The sequence below is a fragment of the Artemia sp. Qi Xiang Cuo genome, chromosome 10 (assembly GCF_049724085.1).
Source record: "Artemia sp. Qi Xiang Cuo chromosome 10, ASM4972408v1, whole genome shotgun sequence".
Lineage (NCBI taxonomy): Eukaryota > Metazoa > Arthropoda > Branchiopoda > Anostraca > Artemiidae > Artemia > Artemia sp. Qi Xiang Cuo.
The window spans coordinates 19,587,208-19,609,142 of NC_142803.1; the positions used below are offsets into that span (position 1 = coordinate 19,587,208).

Below are 21,935 nucleotides of genomic sequence, written 5' to 3' on the forward strand. Positions count from 1 at the left end.
CCTTGGCTTCGTGAAGAGTTTTAAAATCTTGTTGGAACTTTTCAGATGTAAAATGGGAAAGTTTATTCCCCAGAACTGGTAATAAAGGTACTTTCACAAGGGAATTGCTACAAGCAGCTACTGGGCCATTCAGTAAGGTCTTCTTTTACTCTGGGTGTATGCTCTGTGGTGTTCTTCTATGAATCTCTGCATATTTTGGGGTAATTAAAAATAGATGGCAGTAGCATAATCCGATTTAATGGTCTTCCGCCGGCCCTCCACACAGATTGGGGGGTATTTTCCACGGAGATGTTTTTTTTGTGGGGGGGGGGTCCCAGGCGTGTTTTCCAGGGGTTAGACGCCAGCCGCCGTAACTCCATCAAAATGATCCATATAAATGGGGAAAGAACATAACCTTGCTTAACTCCTGATTTAATACGAATCAGGTTTACCACTGTAGCTTCCAATATTCTATTCTTGGTTCAAAATCCTTGGCTATTATATCTCTTGAGATCTTCACTGCATTCACCATCTTTACTAATAATGCTGCCCAAATAAGTGAAGCTATCTACTTGATCAATCTTCTCTTTACGCACCATCCCCTCTTCACTTCATTTACTCCTAGTCTAAGTAACTTAGTCCTCTTAAAATTAATTTTCAAACCTGTTCTTACGCTGAGGAATCTCAAAACCTCCGAAAATTCATTCATTTTACTACCAATTTTATCTAGGGCAATATAATCATCAGTAAAATTTAAGTCTAGAAGAGTCTTACCTTCCTATTTGATTCTATGCCTTCTTGTAGTCTTTACCATTTTCCTTTGGAGAAAGCCCATAAATTGGTATAGAACATAACCCTGCCTAGCTCCTGATTCAATGCGGAACTAGCTACTAACCTTAACCGCATAAATTAATAATTAACCGAGTAAATTAATAAATGGACTAAGAAATAAGAACTCTCGGAGTATAAATGGAATGCAACATTTGTTCAAATTGTTTTGTTATAAGGTTTGTGGTGCCGATTAGGAAGTGTCTTGTGAATTTTTTTTATCTTGTTTTTGTATCCCCCACCCCCTCAAAAAAGTTTTTTAATTCTTAGGGTGGCCGTTAAACTGTAAGTGATGCTTTAGTTTAGTGAAATTTTATTCTTTTAGGATTCTGTGAACTCTTTAAATGATGAAGAAGAATTGACGATTAAAGTACGCTGGAAATATGACATATTAAGAATTAAAATGCTAAAGGTAAGATATTATTTCTAAGAAGATTTGCTGATGTCATTGGAAATATGTTTTTTGTGTGATAGAAATTCTCAGAGGAAGGTGAAAAACAAACTCTGATGCATATCGCAAAATTTTATTGTGACACAGTTTTGTCACAAGTGATGATATGCCGCTAGTCCTAGTAATTACCATGCTAATTGCTTATGAGGTGTTCATTATACCTCCTCTTGAATGGCTCAAGAGAAGGATTTTCCGGGATTACCCCTGCTGGGAGGTCATTCCACATGGTGACGGATCGTCGAGCGAAATTTGTCTTCAAGTAGTCTTTTCGGGGTCAAGATAGTCCTGTCGAGCTATACTTTGGGGAGTTGATCGCAAAGCCTTTGTTGTATCTGGAACAAGTCTTGATACCTCATCAGATGGCATCATATTTGCAGAAATTGCTGAACGAACTGCTCGGTTCTGACGCTTTGTCGAGGAGCTATGAGGCTAGTGGGAACGCCAGCAAAAAGAGGACACGCATATTCCATGACTTGTCTGATACATGACGTGAATAGTGTAAAAAATGGACTCGTCAGGGAGGAGGCTTTTGCATCTTAGGATGACTCCTTGTTTCCGGGAGCTGGAGTGAATTTTCCTCTGTGAAATTGTAAGCCAGTAAAACGGAACATGTCACCTAATGGGTTTTCTGGGTGAAATTTTTAGCGAATTAAACGGAACATTTTCTAATTGGTTTTTATTATATGATGCAACAACTAAGGTGGCCCATGAATCTCACTAATAACTTGACCAGCTTTTTAGCACAAAGGCAAAAATCTTGTTCAAACAGGTGAAAGTGCACCAGGGAAATTTATCAATCAGGATAATTTTTTAATCTTAAAGCCTGCCTATGGCCCCTTCAATATCCCTTTCCTTCCCATCTCCAACTTCTCAGCTGAAAGGTAGGCATGCTCCGCCTTTTTTAATCAGGAAGTACGCAATAATTTTCAGTTGGTCATATTTTGGAAACGCATTAGGTGAGATACCCTTCATGGCAATCCCGCCCCTTTAATTAGTCCCCTAAGTTGTGCTGAAAGCTGGCGGAGTGCTGCCGAAAATATTTCAGCGCGCCACCGCAGCAAAGGCTTCGGCACGCCACTTGCACAGTGGATGACGATGCGGCGCTAAATATTTCTAGGGCCGATTTTTTTTTTGAGATTTCTGAGAGCCAAAGGTAAGGCAAAATCCAATATTAAATGGCAAATGCAAAAATTTTGGATTCCTCTGAAAATGCTTTTGAATTTACTCGTCTGCTACTGCATGTACTTTAGATTATATTTCACTTGTTTCTGTCCTCTTCACTACAGTGTAATGCTTTCTGATTAAGATGAGTTTTAACCAGCCCTGATATTCCTCGAATACCTCCTTTATGAATGTTTTCTTTTTTTGGTTGAACAATTATATCTAAAAATTTTCACCAAGCTTCTAAGGTCAATAGCATTCAACCTGCTGACCCATACTGTAGCTAGCGTCGGGTAACAGGCTAAGACATACTTTATTTTGAAACTTCTATTAAATCACTCCTAAGTGAGACGATTCAATCGTCAAGCAATGAGAAACAATAGTTACTGTACCGTAGAGAGTGAGATGTATGGAAGTATCAATCTTTTTGTTATTCAGATTGATTAATTATTTTTTTCTTTTTCCTTATATTCAATACTTGCTTTAATTTTTTTTTTTTTTCCATTCATTTTTATTAATTAATATTTTATTTTTAATTATATTATATACTTTCGAGCATTTTTTTTTTATTTCCATTAAGATTGATTAATTATTATTTTAGTTTTCCTTATGTTCTCTACTTTCGAGCATTTTTTTTTTATTTTTTCATTCATATTTATTACTTATTTTTTTATTTTTACTTATGTTATATACTTTAGAGAATTTTTTTTTTTTTTCCATTAATTTTTATTACTTTTTATTTTATTTGTACTTATGTTATATAATTTCGAGATTTTTATTTTTTTTTATTTCCATTCATTTTCAGTGATATTCAATATCTTGTATTGAATAATTTAAGAAGAATAGTTGTAATTGATTTGATTATAATTTAGGAGAATCGAGAATAAATTATAATTAATTAAGTTATGAAATGGTAAAATTTTTTGGAAAATTTCGTTTTTGGATCCGAATAAACTTAACCTTTGAGTGATATTTAATATATTTTACTGAATAATTTAAGAAGGATTGTTGTAATTAATTATTATTGTAATTAAGGAGAATTAAGAATAAACTAGAATTAATTAAGTTATTTTTTAATTATATATATATAATGTAAATTATAGTTGTAACATGTAATATAAAAAATAGTCATATATATAGTATTAATTAAAAAAAACTTTCTCCACAAAATAAGTTTTTCAAAGAAAAGTAAAAAACTCCATTAAACAAAAAATGAGCAAAAATAAAATCAAATAATCTACGAAGCGTGAAACTACCGCAAATCAGCATTGATAAATAAATGAAATCCAAAACGAACAGAAATTACAATAAATAACCGAATCAAACTCAAAACGAACAGAAATTAACTATGCCTTCCCAAGGCCAGAACATAATTTGCAATTTACTGAAAAAAGTATAAATGTTCTTACTTTTATAACTTTAATAAATCAAATAATATTAACATTTTGATTACTAAATATCAGTATATGTATATTAAACTAACAATGCACATTCATTTGTATTTTTTCAGTAAAGTGCAAATTATGTGTTTGGGGAAAAGGTGGGTGCGAGAGGGGGGTTAGTTGCCCTCAAATCACTTTCGACTATTAAAAAGAGCACTATCCCTTTAATTTCCAATCGAAAGATCTCTTTTTCAAGTTTCTGCGACAAAGATTTCAATAAAAACTTATATGTCCCAAGGGCATAACTTATAACCCTTGCCCTGAAGACTGTGGGGGGAGTCTCCTGCTCAAAGGTATAATTTCCTGAACTTTAAACTACGTGAAACAAAATGGCTATCTAAAACTTTTGATTGGATATGTTTGGGGAAAAGGGGGGGGGTATTTGCCCTCAAATCAATTTCGACTATTAAAGTGGGCACTAGCCCTTTGAACTTCCAATCTAATGAGCCTTTTTTCAAGTTTCTATGACAAAGATTTCAATAAAAACGTTATATGCCCCCAGGATATAACTTATAACCCTTGCCCTGAAGACTGTTGGGGGTGTGTCCTAGTCAAAGGTAGAATTTCCTGAACTTTAAACTGCGTGGAACAAAATGGCTATCTTAAATTTTTGATTGGATATGTTTGGGGAAATGGTGGGCATGGAAGGGATGTTATTTGCCTTCCAATCACTTTCGACTATTAAAAAGGACACTAGCCATTTCAATTTCCAATCGAATGAGCCTTTTTGGAGTTTCTACGACAACGCGTTCTATAAAGGCCTTATATGCCCCCAGGGCGTAACTTACAACCCTTGCCCTGAGGGGTGTGGGAGAGTCCCCTCCCCAAAACCTAATTTCTATTTGGAAATCAACTACGCTGAACAAATTGGCTATCTAAAAATCTTTATTGGATGTATTTTGGGAAAAGGTGGGCGAGAGAGGGGTGTTAGTTGCCCTCAATTCACTTTCGACTATTAAAAAGGGCACTAGACCTTTTCCAATCGAATGAGAACGCAGCACGATCGCGCTGCCTATGTTTTATACAATAACTTTCTACATAAACCTTATATACCCCCAGGGCATAATTTACAACCCTTACACTGAGGGCTCTGAGGGGGCTATCATCCTAAAAGACCTAATTTTTCAGAACTTTCAACTACGTTGAACAAAATTGATGTATCAAAATTTTGATTGGATGTGTTTGGGAAAATGGTGGGAGTGAGAGCGGCGTTTGTCGCTATCCAATCACTTTCAACTATTAAAAGGCACTAGCCCTTTCAATTTCAAAGAAAGAGCACTTTTGAAGTTTCTACGACCACACTTTCAATAAAAACTTTATATGCCCCCGGGGCATAACTTACAATCCTTGCACTGAGGGCTCTGAGGGGGTTATCATCCTAAAAGCCCTAATTTCCAGAACTTTCAACTGCGCTGAAAAAAATGGATATCTCAAAATTTTGATTGGATGTGTTTGGGAAAATGGCGGGCGTAAGAGGGGCGTTAGTCGCTATCCAATCACTGTCAAATATTAAAAAGGCACTAGCCCTTTCCATTTCCAATTGAATGAGCCCTTTTGAAGTTTCTACGATAACGCTTTCAATAAAAACTTTATATGCCCCCTGGGGCATAACTTACAGCCCTTGCCCTGGGGGCTTTGGGGAGGGGGTTGTCATCCTTAAAGACATAATTTCCAAAACTTTCTAATATATATATATATATATATATATATGATGGACATGGGGGGGGCTAGCTGCCCTCCAACTCATTTTCGACTATTAATAAGGGCACTAGCCCTTTGAATTTCCAATCCAGTGAGGCTTTTTTAAAGTTTCTAAGACAGCGTCTACTATGAAAACCTTATATGCCCCCAGGGCATAACTTACAACTCTTGCCCTGAAGGCTGTGGGGAAGTTTCCTCCTCAAAAACATAATTTCTATCTGGAAATCAGCCATGCCGAACAAAATGGCTATCTCAAAATTTTGATTGGATGTGTTTCGGGAAATGGTGGGATTGGAAGGGGTGTTAGTTGCCTTCCAATCACTTTCGACTATTAAAAAGGGCACAAGCCACTCCAATTTCCAATTGAATGAGCCCTTTTCGAAGTTTCTACGACAACCTCTTCGATACGAAGTGCCCTGGTCTAAAGGAAAAAAAATAATAAACAATACATTGTGCCAACATCGTTCTTATATGCCCCCTGGGCATAACTTAAAACCCTTTTAGGTTTGTGGGAGAGTGTCCTCCTCAAAAACATTTTTTCTATCAGGAAATTAACTACGCTGAACAAAAGGGCTATCTCAAATTTTGATTGGATGTGTTTGGGGAATGATGGGCGTGGGGGGGCTAGTTGCCCTCCAATCACTTTCGACTATTAAAAAGGGCACTAGCCACTCCTGATTTCCAATCGAATGAGCCATTTTCGAAGTTTCTACGACAACTCCTTCGATACGAAGTGCCCGGGTATGGAGAAAAAAAATAATACTTTGTGCCAACCTCGTTCTTTACTTAGGCAGTGCTATTGCGCTGCCTATGATAAGCTGTAATATATAAGAATAACATATTATATAAATAACAGTTATAATTAAATGTATGTAAAATAAATAATAGTTGTAATATATAACATGAATAATAATATATAACCTTCCAAGCCATGGAATGCTAGCACCCACAAAGGAATGTTTGTTATGACTCGACTTTGCTTGGGGTCTTATGATCTTCTTCTTCTTCTTCTTCTAGCCAATGGATCGAAAACAAGATATGGAATATGTAGTATGGCAGATGCATTATCACAATAAACTTAGCTCTTGATTTGTTGCCGTGAATAAATTGCGTTGTTGCGTTGCCATGAACGGCAATAAACTGTTGCCGTGAAATGAAAATTTTCAGATAAACCCTTTTCAGTCAAGACCCAATTCACTGACGCCCCCTCCCCAAAAAAAACAAGGGTTCTTGGGGGGTTGAGTAATCCCTCTCCCTCGGCTTTGGCGTTCATGTTCATTGGGTTTATAACAGGAATGTTACGTAGGAATCAGGCTTTCCTCTCCTTAGAAGAGCAGTGTCTGTCAGTGCTTAAAGCAGAGCTCTATGTCATACAAATTTAGACAAAAATACGTAAACAGGAGAACGGCTCTTCGATTACACACTGAAATTTCAATTTTTATTATTTCTCATTGTAATTTCTTATCTAATCTAAATATTTGGTCTTATTTAAAATTTTTGAATTTGGCATTTTCTTCTTCTGTTTGTTTGATGGCTTCTTCTGTTATGTTTGTTTTCTTCTTCTGTTTGTCTGTTTGTTTCTGTCTTCTTCTTCTGTCTGTTTGTTACTGGAACACAAAATGCAAAAATATGCAAGAATATTGAACTAATAAGCAAAAGTATAATCTCATTACCGGAAGCAAATTAAGGGCCCTGCAACATGTTGCTACAGCTGAGTTTGAACTCTGAGTCTCGTGCTGTACATTTTTTCCAATTGGTTTAAAATTTTCCATTGTGCAAAAAGACAAGTTTTTTTTATTAATTGGAAATGGATTTTATGTCAAGCCAGGTTATGTTTGATTTTTAGAGTATGGATGTTTATCGAGTTCTGGAATAATTGAATTTCGCCATCTTTAATCTTACCAAATCTTACTTTAGTTTTCACATTTTTTATTGCAGACTGATTTTTTTGTAAACATCTTTACCGAGCTGGCGGAGAAAGCCTCTGTTCCAGTTTCAAGAATTCTGATGACCTTGAAAGACACAATTGTTAATGCCACTGATACGCCTCAATCGATTGGTCTTATGCCAGTATTGGATATATTGGGTAAGTCTGATTCTATTTAACATAATAGGCTTATATCACTTTGGGTTTTGTGCATATTTTTAATGTCATAGAGCATATTACGAAAAGAAACCTAGATCAAACTTAAGAAAAGAGCCCCTCCCCCTCTGCTGTGCCTAGGCATGTGGGGGGGGGGGGGTATACAAAACTATACTTCTTTTTAATCTTGAAGCAATGCTTATGCTAGAAATACTAGAAACATACCCAGAAATGAACCAAAATTATTAAAGAAATAAATGATTGTAGTAGGGTAGCTGTCCTATATCCAAACAAGTAATGGAAATGTGCTGTAAAAAAAAACTGCTTTTAGTGGGAGTCGAACCACCGGTCTGGGGATTACTTTAACAATAAATTTGATGCAAAGGACATATGTTTTATTTGTATACTGTATTTATTTCTAAATTATTTGACCAGAACAAATTGGTAAATCTTTCGGTCCACTGCTTATTGAGATAGCTAAGGAATAAACATACCTTTAGAATCAGAATTCTATCCTGGATCTAAATATATCATTCATTTCCGTTGGAAATTCACTGTTTCCAACCTTCCTATTCCACCCTAATGGTCAGATATGTTTCCTAAATTATATATACCGAGTCTTCCATATGTCGTTTTTATTCAATTGATTTAGCGGTTCATCAAAACAATAGAAAATTCATTGCACATATTCAATTCAGGGTATATATCTGACCATTAAGGGATGGGGTAAAGAAACATTCCGACGGAAATGAATTTTATATTTGGTTTCTGGATGTAATTCTGATTCTAAGGTTATGTCTATTTCTTAGCTATCTCAATAACCAGTTAATCGAAAAATTTATAAATACATTAACTGCGAAAAAAACTATTTTATGGATGCATATTACAAACCAGAGTATCGATTGGTGTCACTAGCGAAATCAGTTGAAAAGTTTTGAGACAGCAATGGCCTTACAGGACGTACGACACGTGCATACAAATATGTACACGTATTTTCAGCTGATTCAACCAAGTGAAATGGGTGAATGAAGAACATGTTCCAACCCGTGTGAAGTAGGAGCATCTTAGATCGGAGAGGAGAGCTATATCCTTCCGCATCTTTTTTTTTAATATATATATAGAGAGAGCTATACTCGTAGCTAACTTGCCTTTCACCTTAGCAGGATTTCACCTGATGCTGGGTCATCAAACATAGTTGATAGAGAAGAACCACATCCTGTCGTCTTTTTTTGTAATAGCATCCCGGCGTGTGTGCGAGCTGCCAGCTGCCTTATATTTCTTTATTTAGTTTTGATTTAGCTTTTTACTTTTTTATTACTGGCTTTTATCTTTTCTACGACTTCTTCATATTAATACTTTGGGTTGTGGGAATACCGCTTATGCCTATTCGCTTCAACACGAAGAATTTTGTTTCATATGCCTCAGTTGAATATCAAATCGAACCCTTGGTGTTTGATCATAACGGGGTTGATCCAGTTAAAATGGTTGGATCAACAACATGCTCCAACTCATGTGAGGTTGGAGCATGGTAGATCGGAGAGGAGAGCTATATCCTCCCGCGTCTTTGTTTTTATTAACATACATAGAGAGAAGGCTAGACTCGTATCTAACTTGCTTTTCGCCTTAGCAGGATTTCACCTGATGTTGGGTCATCAAACATAGTTGATAGAGGAGAACTACATCCTGTCGTCTTTTTTTTGTAATAGCATCCCGGCGTGTGTGCGAGCTGCCAGCTGCCTTATATTTCTTTATTTAGTTTTGATTTAGCTTTTTACTTTTCTATTCCTGGCTTTTATCTTTTCTACGACTTCGTCATATTAAGACTTGGGGTTGTGGGAATACCGCTTATGCCTATTCACTTCAGCACGAAGAATTTTGTTTCATATGCCTCAGTTGAATATCAAATCGAACCCTTGGTGTTTGATCATAACGGGGTTGATCCAGTTAAAATGGTTGGATCAACAACATGCTCCAACTCATGTGAGGTTGGAGCATGGTAGATCGGAGAGGAGAGCTATATCCTCCCGCGTCTTTGTTTTTATTAACATACATAGAGAGAAGGCTAGACTCGTAGCTAACTTGCCTTTAGCCTTAGCAGGATTTCACCTGATGCTGGGTCATCAAACATAGTTGATAGAGAAGAACCACATCCTGTCGTCTTTTTTTGTAATAGAATCCCGGCGTGTGTGCGAGCTGCCAGCTGCCTTATATTTTCTCTTCATTTATTTTTGCTTTAGCTTTTTACTTTTTTATTACTGGCTTTTATCTTTTCTACGACTTCATCATATTAAGACTTTGGATTGTGTGAATACCGCTTATGCCTATTTACTTCAGCACGAAGAATTTTGTTTCATATGCCTCAGTTGAATATCAAATCGAACCCTTGGTGTTTGATCATAACGGGGTTGATCCAGTTAAAATGGTTGGATCAACAACATGCTCCAACTCATGTGAGGTTGGAGCATGGTAGATCGGAGAGGAGAGCTAAATACTTCCGCTGCTTTGTTTTTACAGACAGAGCCAACAGAGAGCTAAGTTCGAAGCGAAGGCTACCTACTATTATTGAGTCATGGAGGAACTTCCGTAGCTGTGCTGACCGCAGGCGGCTTGGTGCTGCGGTGAGTTGTTGGCAGTAGTAGTAGTCTGCTCACGACAGAACTAATTTAGAATTAAATGTTAGAACCTTCTCATGACTACAATTGATTGCTCCGAAACCCAAATAGTATGAGTAACTTATAAAAGTGGAAATTAGCCCTAATGTTGACAAAAAAAACTTTCACCGCCATTTAGCATTGGCAGTAGGCTACTCAGAATTTTTTTAAGCTTTATAACCTTTTTTCCAGAAACTTTGATAATGCACTTATTACTACTCTAGTTTTACCAATGTCACCAACTAAATCAATTATTCTTATTAGTACACTGGAAAAAATGCGGAGTTTTACCAAATGGTAGATGGCGTTGATATTTTTTTGTTGACAATAGTGCCAGTTTCCACTCTTACAAGATATCCATACTCTTTGCCGAAACTGTCCACTCTGGTCTGTCTTTGTAAATTTACTAAATTTTGAAACGGATGAAAACACAAAAATAAATTTGTTTTAACACAAAAACACAGCTGCGTACCCTGCTTAACTACCTCTTCAATGTTGCCACATCAAGACTTTCATGACTAAACTTAAAGGCTAGACAGATCTAGTAGTTCTTTCAACCCCTATGGCCGTATCATATTATTCTTTGTTTGTGTTGTGTAGACAACAGTTGTATTTTTTCGCAGAAAAGCAGCATTTTGTTTATTTGTAAGCATGAACCCTTCAGAGACGAAACATTTTTAAAGCAAGTTATCAATGACAACCTTTTGTGAAATTGGATGTGCTTGATTCTCCTTAGCAAGTTTCTCTACAAATTGAGTATCGCAAACATTCAGTTTTCAAACAGTTCGTGGTAACGAACTGTAAGTAAGGAGCGACCCGGCTCAATGGTAACCGAAACTCTAGAAAACGGGTTTTTGATACCAATAGATGCATCAAAAGAATCATATATCATTACTGATTTGCAATATATAACTTTCATCAAGTTTGGTGCTATCAAAAGTTACGAGCCTGAGAAAATTTGGCTGATTTTCAAAAATAGGAGGAAAGACCCCCTAAAAGTTATAGAACCTTAATGAAAATCTCACCGTCATATTCAGCGCATCAGAGAACCGTACTGTAGAGGTTTCAAACTCCTATCTACAAAAATGTGGAATTTTACATTTTTTGCCAGAAGAAAGATCACGGATGCGTGTTTATTTGTTTGTTTGTTTGTTTGTTTTGTTGTTGTTTTTTTTCCAGGGGTAATCGTATCGACCCAGTGGTCCTAAAATATCGTGGGAGGGCTCATTCGAACTGAAATTAAAAGTTCTAGTGCCCTTTTTAAGTGACAAAAAAAAAATGGATGGCAAGTAGGCCCCCTCCTACGCTCATTTTTTTTCCCAAAGTCACCCGATCAAAATTTTGAGATAGTCATTTTGTTCAGCATGGTCGAAAATATGATAAATATGTCTTTTATGATGACTTAATCCCCCGAAGTAACCAGAGGGTGGGATAAATTTTTTGAAATTTACCAATTTTAAAAATTTAGTATTGTTTTTGGTTATTTATACATAATTTTTTTGTTGGTTTTTTTTCTGGGTTGGGTTGGTCAGGGGGGGTCGGTGGGTATGTTGGAGGATCTGTTCATGAAGGAAGTTTTCATGGGGGAAGGGAAATTGCCATGAAAGGGGCGCCGGACTTGCCAGCATTATTTATTGGTTATTGGGAAGTATACAACCATTTTCAGGAAGGAATTTTTCTGGAGGGGGGGGGCTAGAGGAGGGGGTTAATCTGGAGAATATTTCCGTGGAGGATGTTTCTTTGGGGTAAGGGACATTTCTATGAAGGGGGCGCCGGATTTCCAAGCATTATTTAAAAAACGATCAGAAATTAAATAAAAAAAAACAAGTTTTTTCAACTGAAATGTAAGAAGGAATATTAGAACTTAAAACGAACAGAAATTATAACGTATGTGAGGGGGTTCTCCCCAAGTCAATACCTCGCTCTTTACGCTACAGTTTTTTTTTTAGTGCTTTCAAAAGAGCTATCTATTCTAATTAAACGGCCTTTGTGATTCAGGGGTTTGTTAATCAATTTTTTTTTTTACTTTTAACGTAAAGAGCTTGGTATTGACTAAGGGGGGGAACCCCCTCATATACGTAATAAAAAAAAACAATAAAAAAACAAGCGATACGGCTCAATAGTAATCGAAAATTTTAAAAACGGAATTTTGATGTCAATAAATGTATCAAAAGAATGTGTTTATAATGCTGATTTTAAATATATAAATTTTATTAAGTTTAGTATTACTCATCAAAGGCTACGAGCCTGAGAAAATTTACTCGATTTTTTAAAGAGGGGGGAAACATCCCCTGCATTAACTAAAAAACGATCAGAAATTAAATAAAAAAAAACAAGTTTTTTAAACTGAAAGTAAGGGGCGACATTAAAACTTAAAACGAACAGAAATTATTCCGTATATGAAAGGGGCTGTTTCCTCCTCAACGCCTCGCTCTTTACGCTAAAGTTTTTTATTGTTTTAAAAAATAAAGTTGTGAGACAGAGTCAAACTTTAGCATAAAGAGCGTGGCGTTGAGGAGGGGACAACCCCTTTCATATACGGAATAATTTCTGTTCGTTTTAAGTTTTAATGTCGCTCCTTACTTTCAGTTAATAAAATTTGTTATTTTTTATTTAATTTTACTCAAGCTCCAAATCTGGAGTAAATCAGCATAATAAATTCTCCAAATGTGTGTTAATCCAAACAAAACTCCTAGTTCGAATGCCTGCATAAAATGTTGAATCAACACGACCGTATTTAGCGTGAAGACTAAGTCTCCCCAGAATCTGCAGTTAACGACTGGTAAACAATTAACAGCTGACACCAAGTTTCTTCTCAAAGTTGTGGAAACATAAATTGTTCCAATTTAACCAGGGTGATTTTATTATTATTATTATTTAAGCTGAAGGCTACTCAACTGCTCGAAAAGTTTTTGTACTCACAATTACAAGTACTTTTTTAAGACCCAGAAAAATGTTGTTTCAAAGCAAAACTTTGGTTGCCGGCAGATGTACATTGGCCAAGGATATCATAGTATTTTTGTGTATACCCAAATTAAATCAGTCAGCCTGGGAGCTTACCTCATATTGTAAGCTTTTGAATAAAAATTTGTTTTTAGAAAAATATATTATCCTGAATACTGTAAATTTTTTGGTTTCTGTAAATTTCGGTATTCCAGGAGGCTAGTCTCTCCGCTATTCTTTCATTTCCCCTTGTATGTATTTAAGAAACAAGTAAAGAGTCGATTGTTCCAGTAGAATAAGCAGAAAGTTCTTCTCCGCAAATACCATGATGAAACTGAAACTGACCTTTGACATTGAAGAAGAAAAAGAAAATAACCAACTATTATTTCAAGGCTTAGTAGAATTTCTATTGTACACTTCGTTGTTGTTGTTTTCTTCTTGTAAAGATTATCAGATAAAATGACAATTTCTAGTACAACTGCTTAGGAAAAGATTCAGAATCGGATCTATTTTCGCTACAAAGTGTGAATTCTGTGGCGTTTTGTAAAAATAACCGAAGTACACCCTATCTGAAAATAAGTTATGCATATGGTTCGAAAGAACTCAGAAATTTATCGATTGTTCTATTCAAAATGGGCTTTTCTTTCATTCTGACCGAGTTATAAATTGTTCCAAAAGGGCGTAAAAAAGAGTGCAAGTCCCTTATCTTATAGGTAATGAACAATTCAGTAATTAGGATATTTCCAGTCAATTCCGATCAAAAAGTTAACTAGGAGTCACTCTTCAAAGTTTTAACTTTTATTAAATTCTGATTTGTGAGAGAGAGTTTTTCATTGTCCCTTTTTTTTCATTTTGCTCTCCTGAAAAATTAGGAAAAGTGCACTTAGGCCCATTTTGCAAAATGCCTCAGAATTAAGGTAACTAATGTTAGAGTTTTTTTAATACGTTTTTTTTACACTTTTTGTAGAGGTTGGGAGGAGATCGTAAGGGAAGATTTAAGGGAAATCGGAACATCTTGGGAGGTTGTAAAAAGGGAGATTTTGAATATATTGGGCTGGACGAGGGATGTATGTAGCTCAGAGGCGGTTTTAGGGGGCAGAGGGGGCACTTGCCCCACACGGAGAAATTTTAGGGGCGCAATATTTGAAATAAATAATCTATCGGTTATAAAAATATTGTAGTTTCTGAAATTCAATTTTATTAAAATAAAGTAGAGTGCGCAGTTGGCAGTAACTATAAGCAAATTCAAATCAATTTTTTTTTTCCCATATCTTCATCGCCATTCCTTAAAAATTAATTTAATTAATTGAATTTTTTGTGATATTTAGTATTCAAATTGTGTTAATAAATATATTTTTTTTAATTTCGCCTGAAATTTTTTTTTATACAGGGGGGGGGGGTACTAATCAAGATTTTTCCGCGGGCGCAAGAGAGGCCAGAACCACCACTGAAGTTGACCTCATGTGCATTGGTGTTGTAGTGGTTTGTTAGTAGTAGCATAAGCAGCAATAATATAAGAGCTACTAGCGGGGGATAACCAAGCCTCTGTCCTCATCATTATCATTACTTTTTTGGAAAGTAGTCACAGTCTTCATCATCATCATTACTGTTTTGGAAAGTGGCCACTGTCTTAAAGTAGTTTATGTTGATCTATGATTTCTTCAGCCTAATTTTTGTTTCGTTTTTCAAAGTTGCTGGTGTGATCGATGAACCTATTTCTTGTCAAAGAGCCGAAACTGATACCAGGGATCCTGATGAAATTGAACTGAAAGTGCAATGTGGCCAAAGAAGGCAAGAGGTAAAAGTGAAAATGCTTAAATACGAAAAAATGAGTGTGCTCATAAACAAATATTTAGAAGTGACTGGAAAACAAAAGTCAAAAGTGAAGTTTGAATTTGACGGAGAAGTAATAGATGAACATTTGACTGCCAATGACCTTGAACTTGATGGTGGTGAATGCATTGATGCATATAATGTTTAGTTTTAGTGTTGTTTAGGAAGGGATTGGGTTGGGGCTGCGCTTTTCCTATTTTCTCTGAGCGACTCAGATTGATGGTGCCAAAATTAATTGTGTGTTTCAGGTTTAGATTCTATCAAAAGTGACTAGATTTGCAAGTCTTATCTCTGTTAATGTTCTGTTACGGCAAAATTTATGTTTCTGTTACAGCATTTTCTGTCTTTGTTATGGCAAAATTTTTGTTTCTGTTACAGCACAATCAATTGATTGATGCCGATTTTTTTATCGACAATGAAATCGTGGTAAGACTGAATGGAATAACCCTTTCCAAATTCTGATCTTAGTTCATGTCAGTGTTCAGATTTTTACCCTTTGAAACGGCATAACTCTTGAAATCAACCAATCAGTAACAACATCTAATCAATATCAATATCTTTGAAATCAATCATTATCTTATCATTTATTGTAATTTTGTTAGTAATAGTCAATCCAAGCCTCTTACTGGCAACTTCTCCGAAGCTCTAACCGATTTACCTTGGGTCTTGCTAAATCCATTTACGGGTGGTAGCTTTTTTTAGAGGCTTATAACCTTCGACACCACCCCCCCCCCAAAAAAAAAGAAAAGAAGAATTTATCACTAATGTACTAGACCTGGTACTGTTCTAGACTCAGTTTCTGTACGGTTACAAACAAAAAAAAACTTTAAAAAGCACTTCAATTTTTTTATGCATTTTGTTACATTTTTACGAGTTGGGCAATTTTTTTTTTTGGGGGGGGGGGTAAATTTAGTACCCTCTGGGTTTGGTCTGGTCAATGTGTTTTTGAACCCTATTTTTTTGTGGAAAACATTTCAGGTACTTGACTTGACTTTTATTTAACGAAAACATATGCATACATTTTATAAAAATTAGATGAGAGGAATCTCGTAATGTCCCCTTTATCAAAAAATAATAGGAAAAAGAAATTACAATTCCCGCTAACATAGCTTCAAAAAAGAAAGAGAAAAATTGATAAGAACATAACAATTTTTAAAATAAATTTAAAGAAGAAAAAAAATAACGAAGAAAACATAACTTAACTATCAACTCACGGAGATAGGGATGGGATTTACTTAGAAATTTATAAATAAATCAATAATACAATCAATCCCCGCTACTGTAGGCTGAAGGGACCATCTTTTTCAATTTATTTTTATATATGTATAGTGACGGTGGTTCACTTACTAATTCAAATAACTTGTATTTATTCGCAATCTGAGGAAGTTGATATCTTAAACTTAGTCTTGATCCCTCATTTCTAACAAACGGGAAAAGAAACTTAATCCTAGCTCTTGATAAATGGCTATGTTTATTTTCAACCAAAACTAAAACACTAATAAACAAAAATAATAGAAATAATAATTATAATCAGAGTTTTGCGGCTAATGTTAATTTGAGGTTTCACGTTTGTCTTTACTTTGTGATATTTTTCTTCTTGTTTTTAGTGTGCATTTATGTAGGCCTATGTGAATTATGTCGCTTTTATTTTAAAATGGTTCCTATGATTGATTCTGAAACAAAAAAAATTTTTTTTAATTTTTCCTGTTAAGATAAAATATTGTCTCGTTTCTCATTCTTCAAATTAAATTCTTTCTGTTGAAAACGATTCCTAAGATGGATCCAGAACAGATAAATTTTGTTGAATTTTCGCTTTTAAGATAAAATACTGTCTCGCTCATTAGATTAAATTCTTAAATTTATTTGCGCCTGGATATCAAATTTCTTACTCCTAAAATTTAACTCCCGTTCTCTAGAGATGTGATTCTAGCACAGTGCACGTTCGACCTATGATGAACGGGTAGCAAATCATAGAAGGGTGGGTTAAGTTGTCTGTCTTAGCCAAGACCCAATTCGACATGACCTGTTTCCCTGTCAACCATTATCAAGGGCGTATCCAGGATTTTAGGATGGAATAGGGGGGTGGGGGGCTGGTACAAAAAAAAAACACTTTAGAAAACCCATCAAAATTTGTTTACGTGTATTTTTGTTACTTTTACGAAAAGAGGTAAAAATTGTTTGTGGGGGGGGGGGAGAAGGGGCTTTTTCAACCCACTAACCCCCTCCCGACATGACTTTGACCGTAATAATTAAAATAAGAACTTCTAATTTAGTGTGAGATAGGTGGTCTTCTGGGTGACTTCCTTCAGACTGACAAATCATTCTATAAAATATTTCCTGTTGCTAGGACCATATATTTCTATATGCAATTCTTTTGCATTTATGTTGATATATATTGGTTAAGGGTTGCTTCTGACGCTATCGATGTCTAACTATTGAGCTAGATTTTATGTCTCCTGGTGGGAAAAATATCTTCAGGAAAATTAAGGCCGCGTCAGTTAAGCGAAGGGGTGCAGGGGACAAAAATGTTTCCCAGCCCCTCCCCGTAGACTTTAGATTGTTTGGGTATTTTCATTTTAAAAAAGTTGAAAAAATACTCCCCATCTCCCCTCCATTTTTGTCAGTTGGCACCCTTGGATGGGGGTGAATGTTAGCTTTGCTTCTCTTTGAAATCAAAATAGAAAAATTTGCTAATATGGCTGGAAAAAAATTGTCAAAATAATTAAAGCCTTCTTGTTTATATACCGTTATTAAAGTTGTATTTGTTTATTTTTTTTTTTATACAGATCCTCTTTTTTCAATGGAATTATTTCTGTCTGTGTGTCTTTCTGATCTTAAATAACGTCTGATCTGAAAATTAAGATTCTAGTTACCACTAGTAGAGATATTAGATACCTAAAGCGAAAATATCATTATATATATATATATATATATATATATATATATATATATATATATATATATATATATATATATATATATATATATATATATATATATATATATATATATATATATATATATATATATATATATATATATATATATATACATATATATATATATATATATATATATATATATATATATATATATATATATATATATACATATATAATATATATATAGAGAGAGAGAGAGATTAACAGAGACTGAGAGAGATGTGTGTGTGATATTATTATTAGAAGGAAAGTAAATATTTTTTGTGTACAAAATTTCGTTTTTTTTGTGTTCCACTATTTTTGCATCAGTTTTTGCATAAAGAAATTAGGTTTTGAATAAACAAAAATAGCAAAATGTATTTCAGTTTTTTTCTTTTTTTTTTTTTTAATTGCATTGTTTATACAAAAATTAGATTCTAGGCTATATTAAGTTGCGAAACTTTTCTTCTTCGTCTTTTTTTTTATTTATTTTACTGTTCATCGATAGCTCTTTGATTGTATCAGAATACTATATATTTCTCTCTTGGAATATTCATGATTTTAAATATACTTTTGTTAAGACCACTGTTTTTTGTTTTATGCCATCTATTTTACAAGGATCTGAAGTAAGATAGATGCCGTCAATGCATTAAAATTGACTTCGTACAAATACACCAGTGCAACCATATAAACAATTCTAATCGTATGTCAAGAGTTAATATTAACACCAATATATGCTTATAAAATAAATAATTAACAAGGAATTTAAAATGAAATTCCAGATTGTACATTATGCTGTTGAGAGGGGGAGGGGGTTTTTTAGTACGAAATAAGTTCCTGCTGTACATTGACTTCCTGCTGTAAAATGGAATTCCAGATTAAATATTACGCAGTTGAGAAGGGAGGGGTGTTTTAGGACAAAATTAGTTCCTGCTTGTACACTGGCTTGAAGATAAGCTTCTTTAACGAATTATACAATTATATAAATCACAAATTTTGACGTTATTGTTTAATGACATATTTGAGTTCTCAAAAATGGTAATTTTCTTCTTTTTTTCTATTATACTTAAGGCCATCTAGGTTTGACAATGAGTCATAGATTTACGTGGAAACTAAGGATTTGCTGATTTGGGGTCTAAAAGCCGGACGCACGTAGCTTTTTTCCGGCACCGATTTCAGCAGCTCAATGGGTAAACGATAGCAGTACAAAAACAGTGCCCTTTTTGCGAGATTTTCAAAACTAAACATAATGTATACGAATAGTCGGCTGTAGTTTATCAATAGTTGCGTGATTGATCTCAACTTGTTATTTAGTTATTTTATTATTATTGTTATCAAGTTCTTTTATTATTTAAAATTAAGTTTAAATTTTAAAATTGTTTTTGATTATAAACTTTTTACAGAATTTTGTTTTTTTTTTCATTATCAAATTATGAAGTTCTTTGGATTTTGCTGATGAAGAGAAGTAAACGATTGAAGTAAACTGATTTGGGGTCTAATAAGATTTGTTTTTTTTTTTATGATTATGATCACGATGAGATTCGTCGCCGTTTTTGTAATCCCAAGACTAGAAATTTCTTCAAGCTCAAATCGCTGCCGTTTTCTGTACAGTTTGACGTTGATTTGATAAATCGGCGCCGAAAAGCTACTTGTACCCGGCTTTTTAACGATTTATCTGTTAAGTAAAATGTTCAGTGAAACCCTAACCTCTAGAGGCGCTTTGAAAGAAAAATTGACGCCTCAGAACGCCATATTTGACACCAGTGCTTTGAAGTGAATTCTCTTTCCTGTCGATAATCAACATCATTTATTTATTTTAGTAAATAAATATTGTTTAAATTTGTATATGATTCGTTTGCAAAAGTTTTGTCCGTTAAACCTTCTGAGCAGAGCGCCACTCTCTTACTGACTCAATGCGTGTATTAAATACAAATCAACACACGATAGTTATATATATATATATATATATATATATATATATATATATATATATATATATATATATATATATATATATATATATATATATATATATATATATATATATATATATATATATATATATTGCATTTTCATGTTACCTTTAGCATAGCGGTTTGTGTCTCGCAATATTTTTTCCTAGAAATCTGTCGGGTTACGACTGATATTTATTTATCCATTTATATGCTGGATTTGAATTTTGCTTGAAATTTAATATATAGAGGAAACCCCACAAAAAATTCCCATCGAGCTTCACACCTAGTCAATCCGGCCCTGTCTGCGGCAGCCCTTAATTATTCTGAACTAGAAATAAAGGAAAATATCAAATGTAACAAAAGTGGTATGTTCAGAATCCAAATTTATTAATTCCTCATGTGTGTTTTTTTTTTCTTCTCTTTTTTCTCCCTTAGGCAAAACAATATCTTGTTTTTTTAGCCTAATTAATGTAGCTAAATAGACCAAATAGCGCTGTAAAAATATCACTTATTCTCTATTTATAGGCAGTGCAATAGCACTGCCCAAGTGAAGAACGATGCTGGCACAATGTATTATTTATTTGCTTTTTCTGTTAGACCAGGACACTTCGTATCAAAGCAGTGACCACAGAAACTTCAAAAAGGGCTCATTTGATTGGAAGGGCTTGTACCCTTTTTAATAGTCGATTGAAACTGATTGGAAAGCAACTAACAACCCATACACGCTCACCATTTCCCCAGACACATCCAATAAAAATTTGGTGATAGCTATTTTGTTCAACGGTGTTGAAAGATTTGGAAATTATGTCCTTGAGGAGGATACACCCCCACAGCCCTCAGGGCAAGGGTTGTGCCCTGGAGGCATATAATGTTTTCATAAAAAGTGTTGTCGTAGAAACTTTATACAGGGCTCATTTGATTAGAAATTGAAGGGGCTAGTGCCTTTTTTAATAGTCGAAAGTGATTGGAGGACAACCAACCCCCGCTCCTCACGCCCACCATTTCCGCAAACACATCCAATCAAAATTTTGAGAAAACTATTTTGTTCAACTTAGTTGAAAATTCTGGAGATTATGTCTTCGAGGACGACGAACCCCTCAGGGCAAGGGTTGTAAGTTATGCCCTGGGAGCATATAGGGTTTTTATAGAATGGGTTGTAGAAAGTTCAAAAAGGGCTAATTCAATCGAAAGGGCTAGTGCCCTTTTTGATAGACGAAAGTGATTGGAGGGCAACTAACCCTCATCTCACACCAGATAAACATTTTGATAAACGTCCTCTCAGATAAACATCCTCTCGGAAAAACATTTTGTTCAACGTAGTTGAAAATTCTGTAAATACTGTCTTTGAGGATGATAATCCCCCCACAGCCCTCAGAGCAGGGGTTGTAAGTTATACCCTGGGGATATATAAGGTTTTTATTGAAAGGGTTGTCGTAGAAACTTCAAAAAGGGCTCATTCGATTGGAAATTGAAAGGGCTAGTTCCCTGTTTAATAGTCGAAAGTGATTGGAGGGCAACTAACCCCCAAACACATCCAATCAAAATTTTTAGATATTCACTTTTTACAACGTAGTGAAAATTCTCTAAATTAGGTCTTTGAGGATGACCCTCCCCCCGTCCCTTGCTCCAACCCTCAGGATAAGTTTTGTAAATTATGCCCTGGGGGCATGTAAAGTTCTTATAAAAAGATTTGTCGTAGAAACTTAAAAAAGAACCGATTCAATTTGAAATTGAAAAGGCTACTGCCCTTTTTCATAGTCAAGAGTGATTGAAGGGCTACTAACCCCCCCCCCTCACGCCCACCATTACCCCAAAAACATCCAATCAAAATCAGATTGCCATTTTTTCAGGGCAGTTGGAAGTTCTGAAAATTAGGTCTTTGAGGATGACAGCCCCCTCCCCACAGTTCTTAGGGTAAAAGTGTAAATTATGCCCTGGGGGCATATGAGGTCTTTGAAGGGCTCATTCGATTGGAAATTGAAAGGGC

At 34.9% G+C, this 21,935-nt stretch overlaps 1 protein-coding gene across 2 annotated transcripts in view; it reads left to right on the forward strand.

Annotated features, from left to right (window-relative positions):
• The window catches only part of LOC148947551 (NFATC2-interacting protein-like), a 40,960-nt gene extending 22,988 nt beyond the window's left edge, over positions 1 to 17,972 (forward strand). For both annotated transcript variants that reach the window (XM_089096148.1, XM_089096147.1), the window contains exons 4-6: positions 1,133 to 1,219; positions 7,501 to 7,648; positions 14,931 to 17,972. In XM_089096148.1, the coding sequence (XP_088952274.1) occupies positions 1,133 to 1,219; positions 7,501 to 7,648; positions 14,931 to 15,220 (525 nt within the window). In that variant the 3' untranslated portion in view covers positions 15,221 to 17,972. The remainder of the gene's footprint in view (positions 1 to 1,132; positions 1,220 to 7,500; positions 7,649 to 14,930) is intronic.
• The last annotated feature ends 3,963 nt before the right edge of the window (positions 17,973 to 21,935 follow it).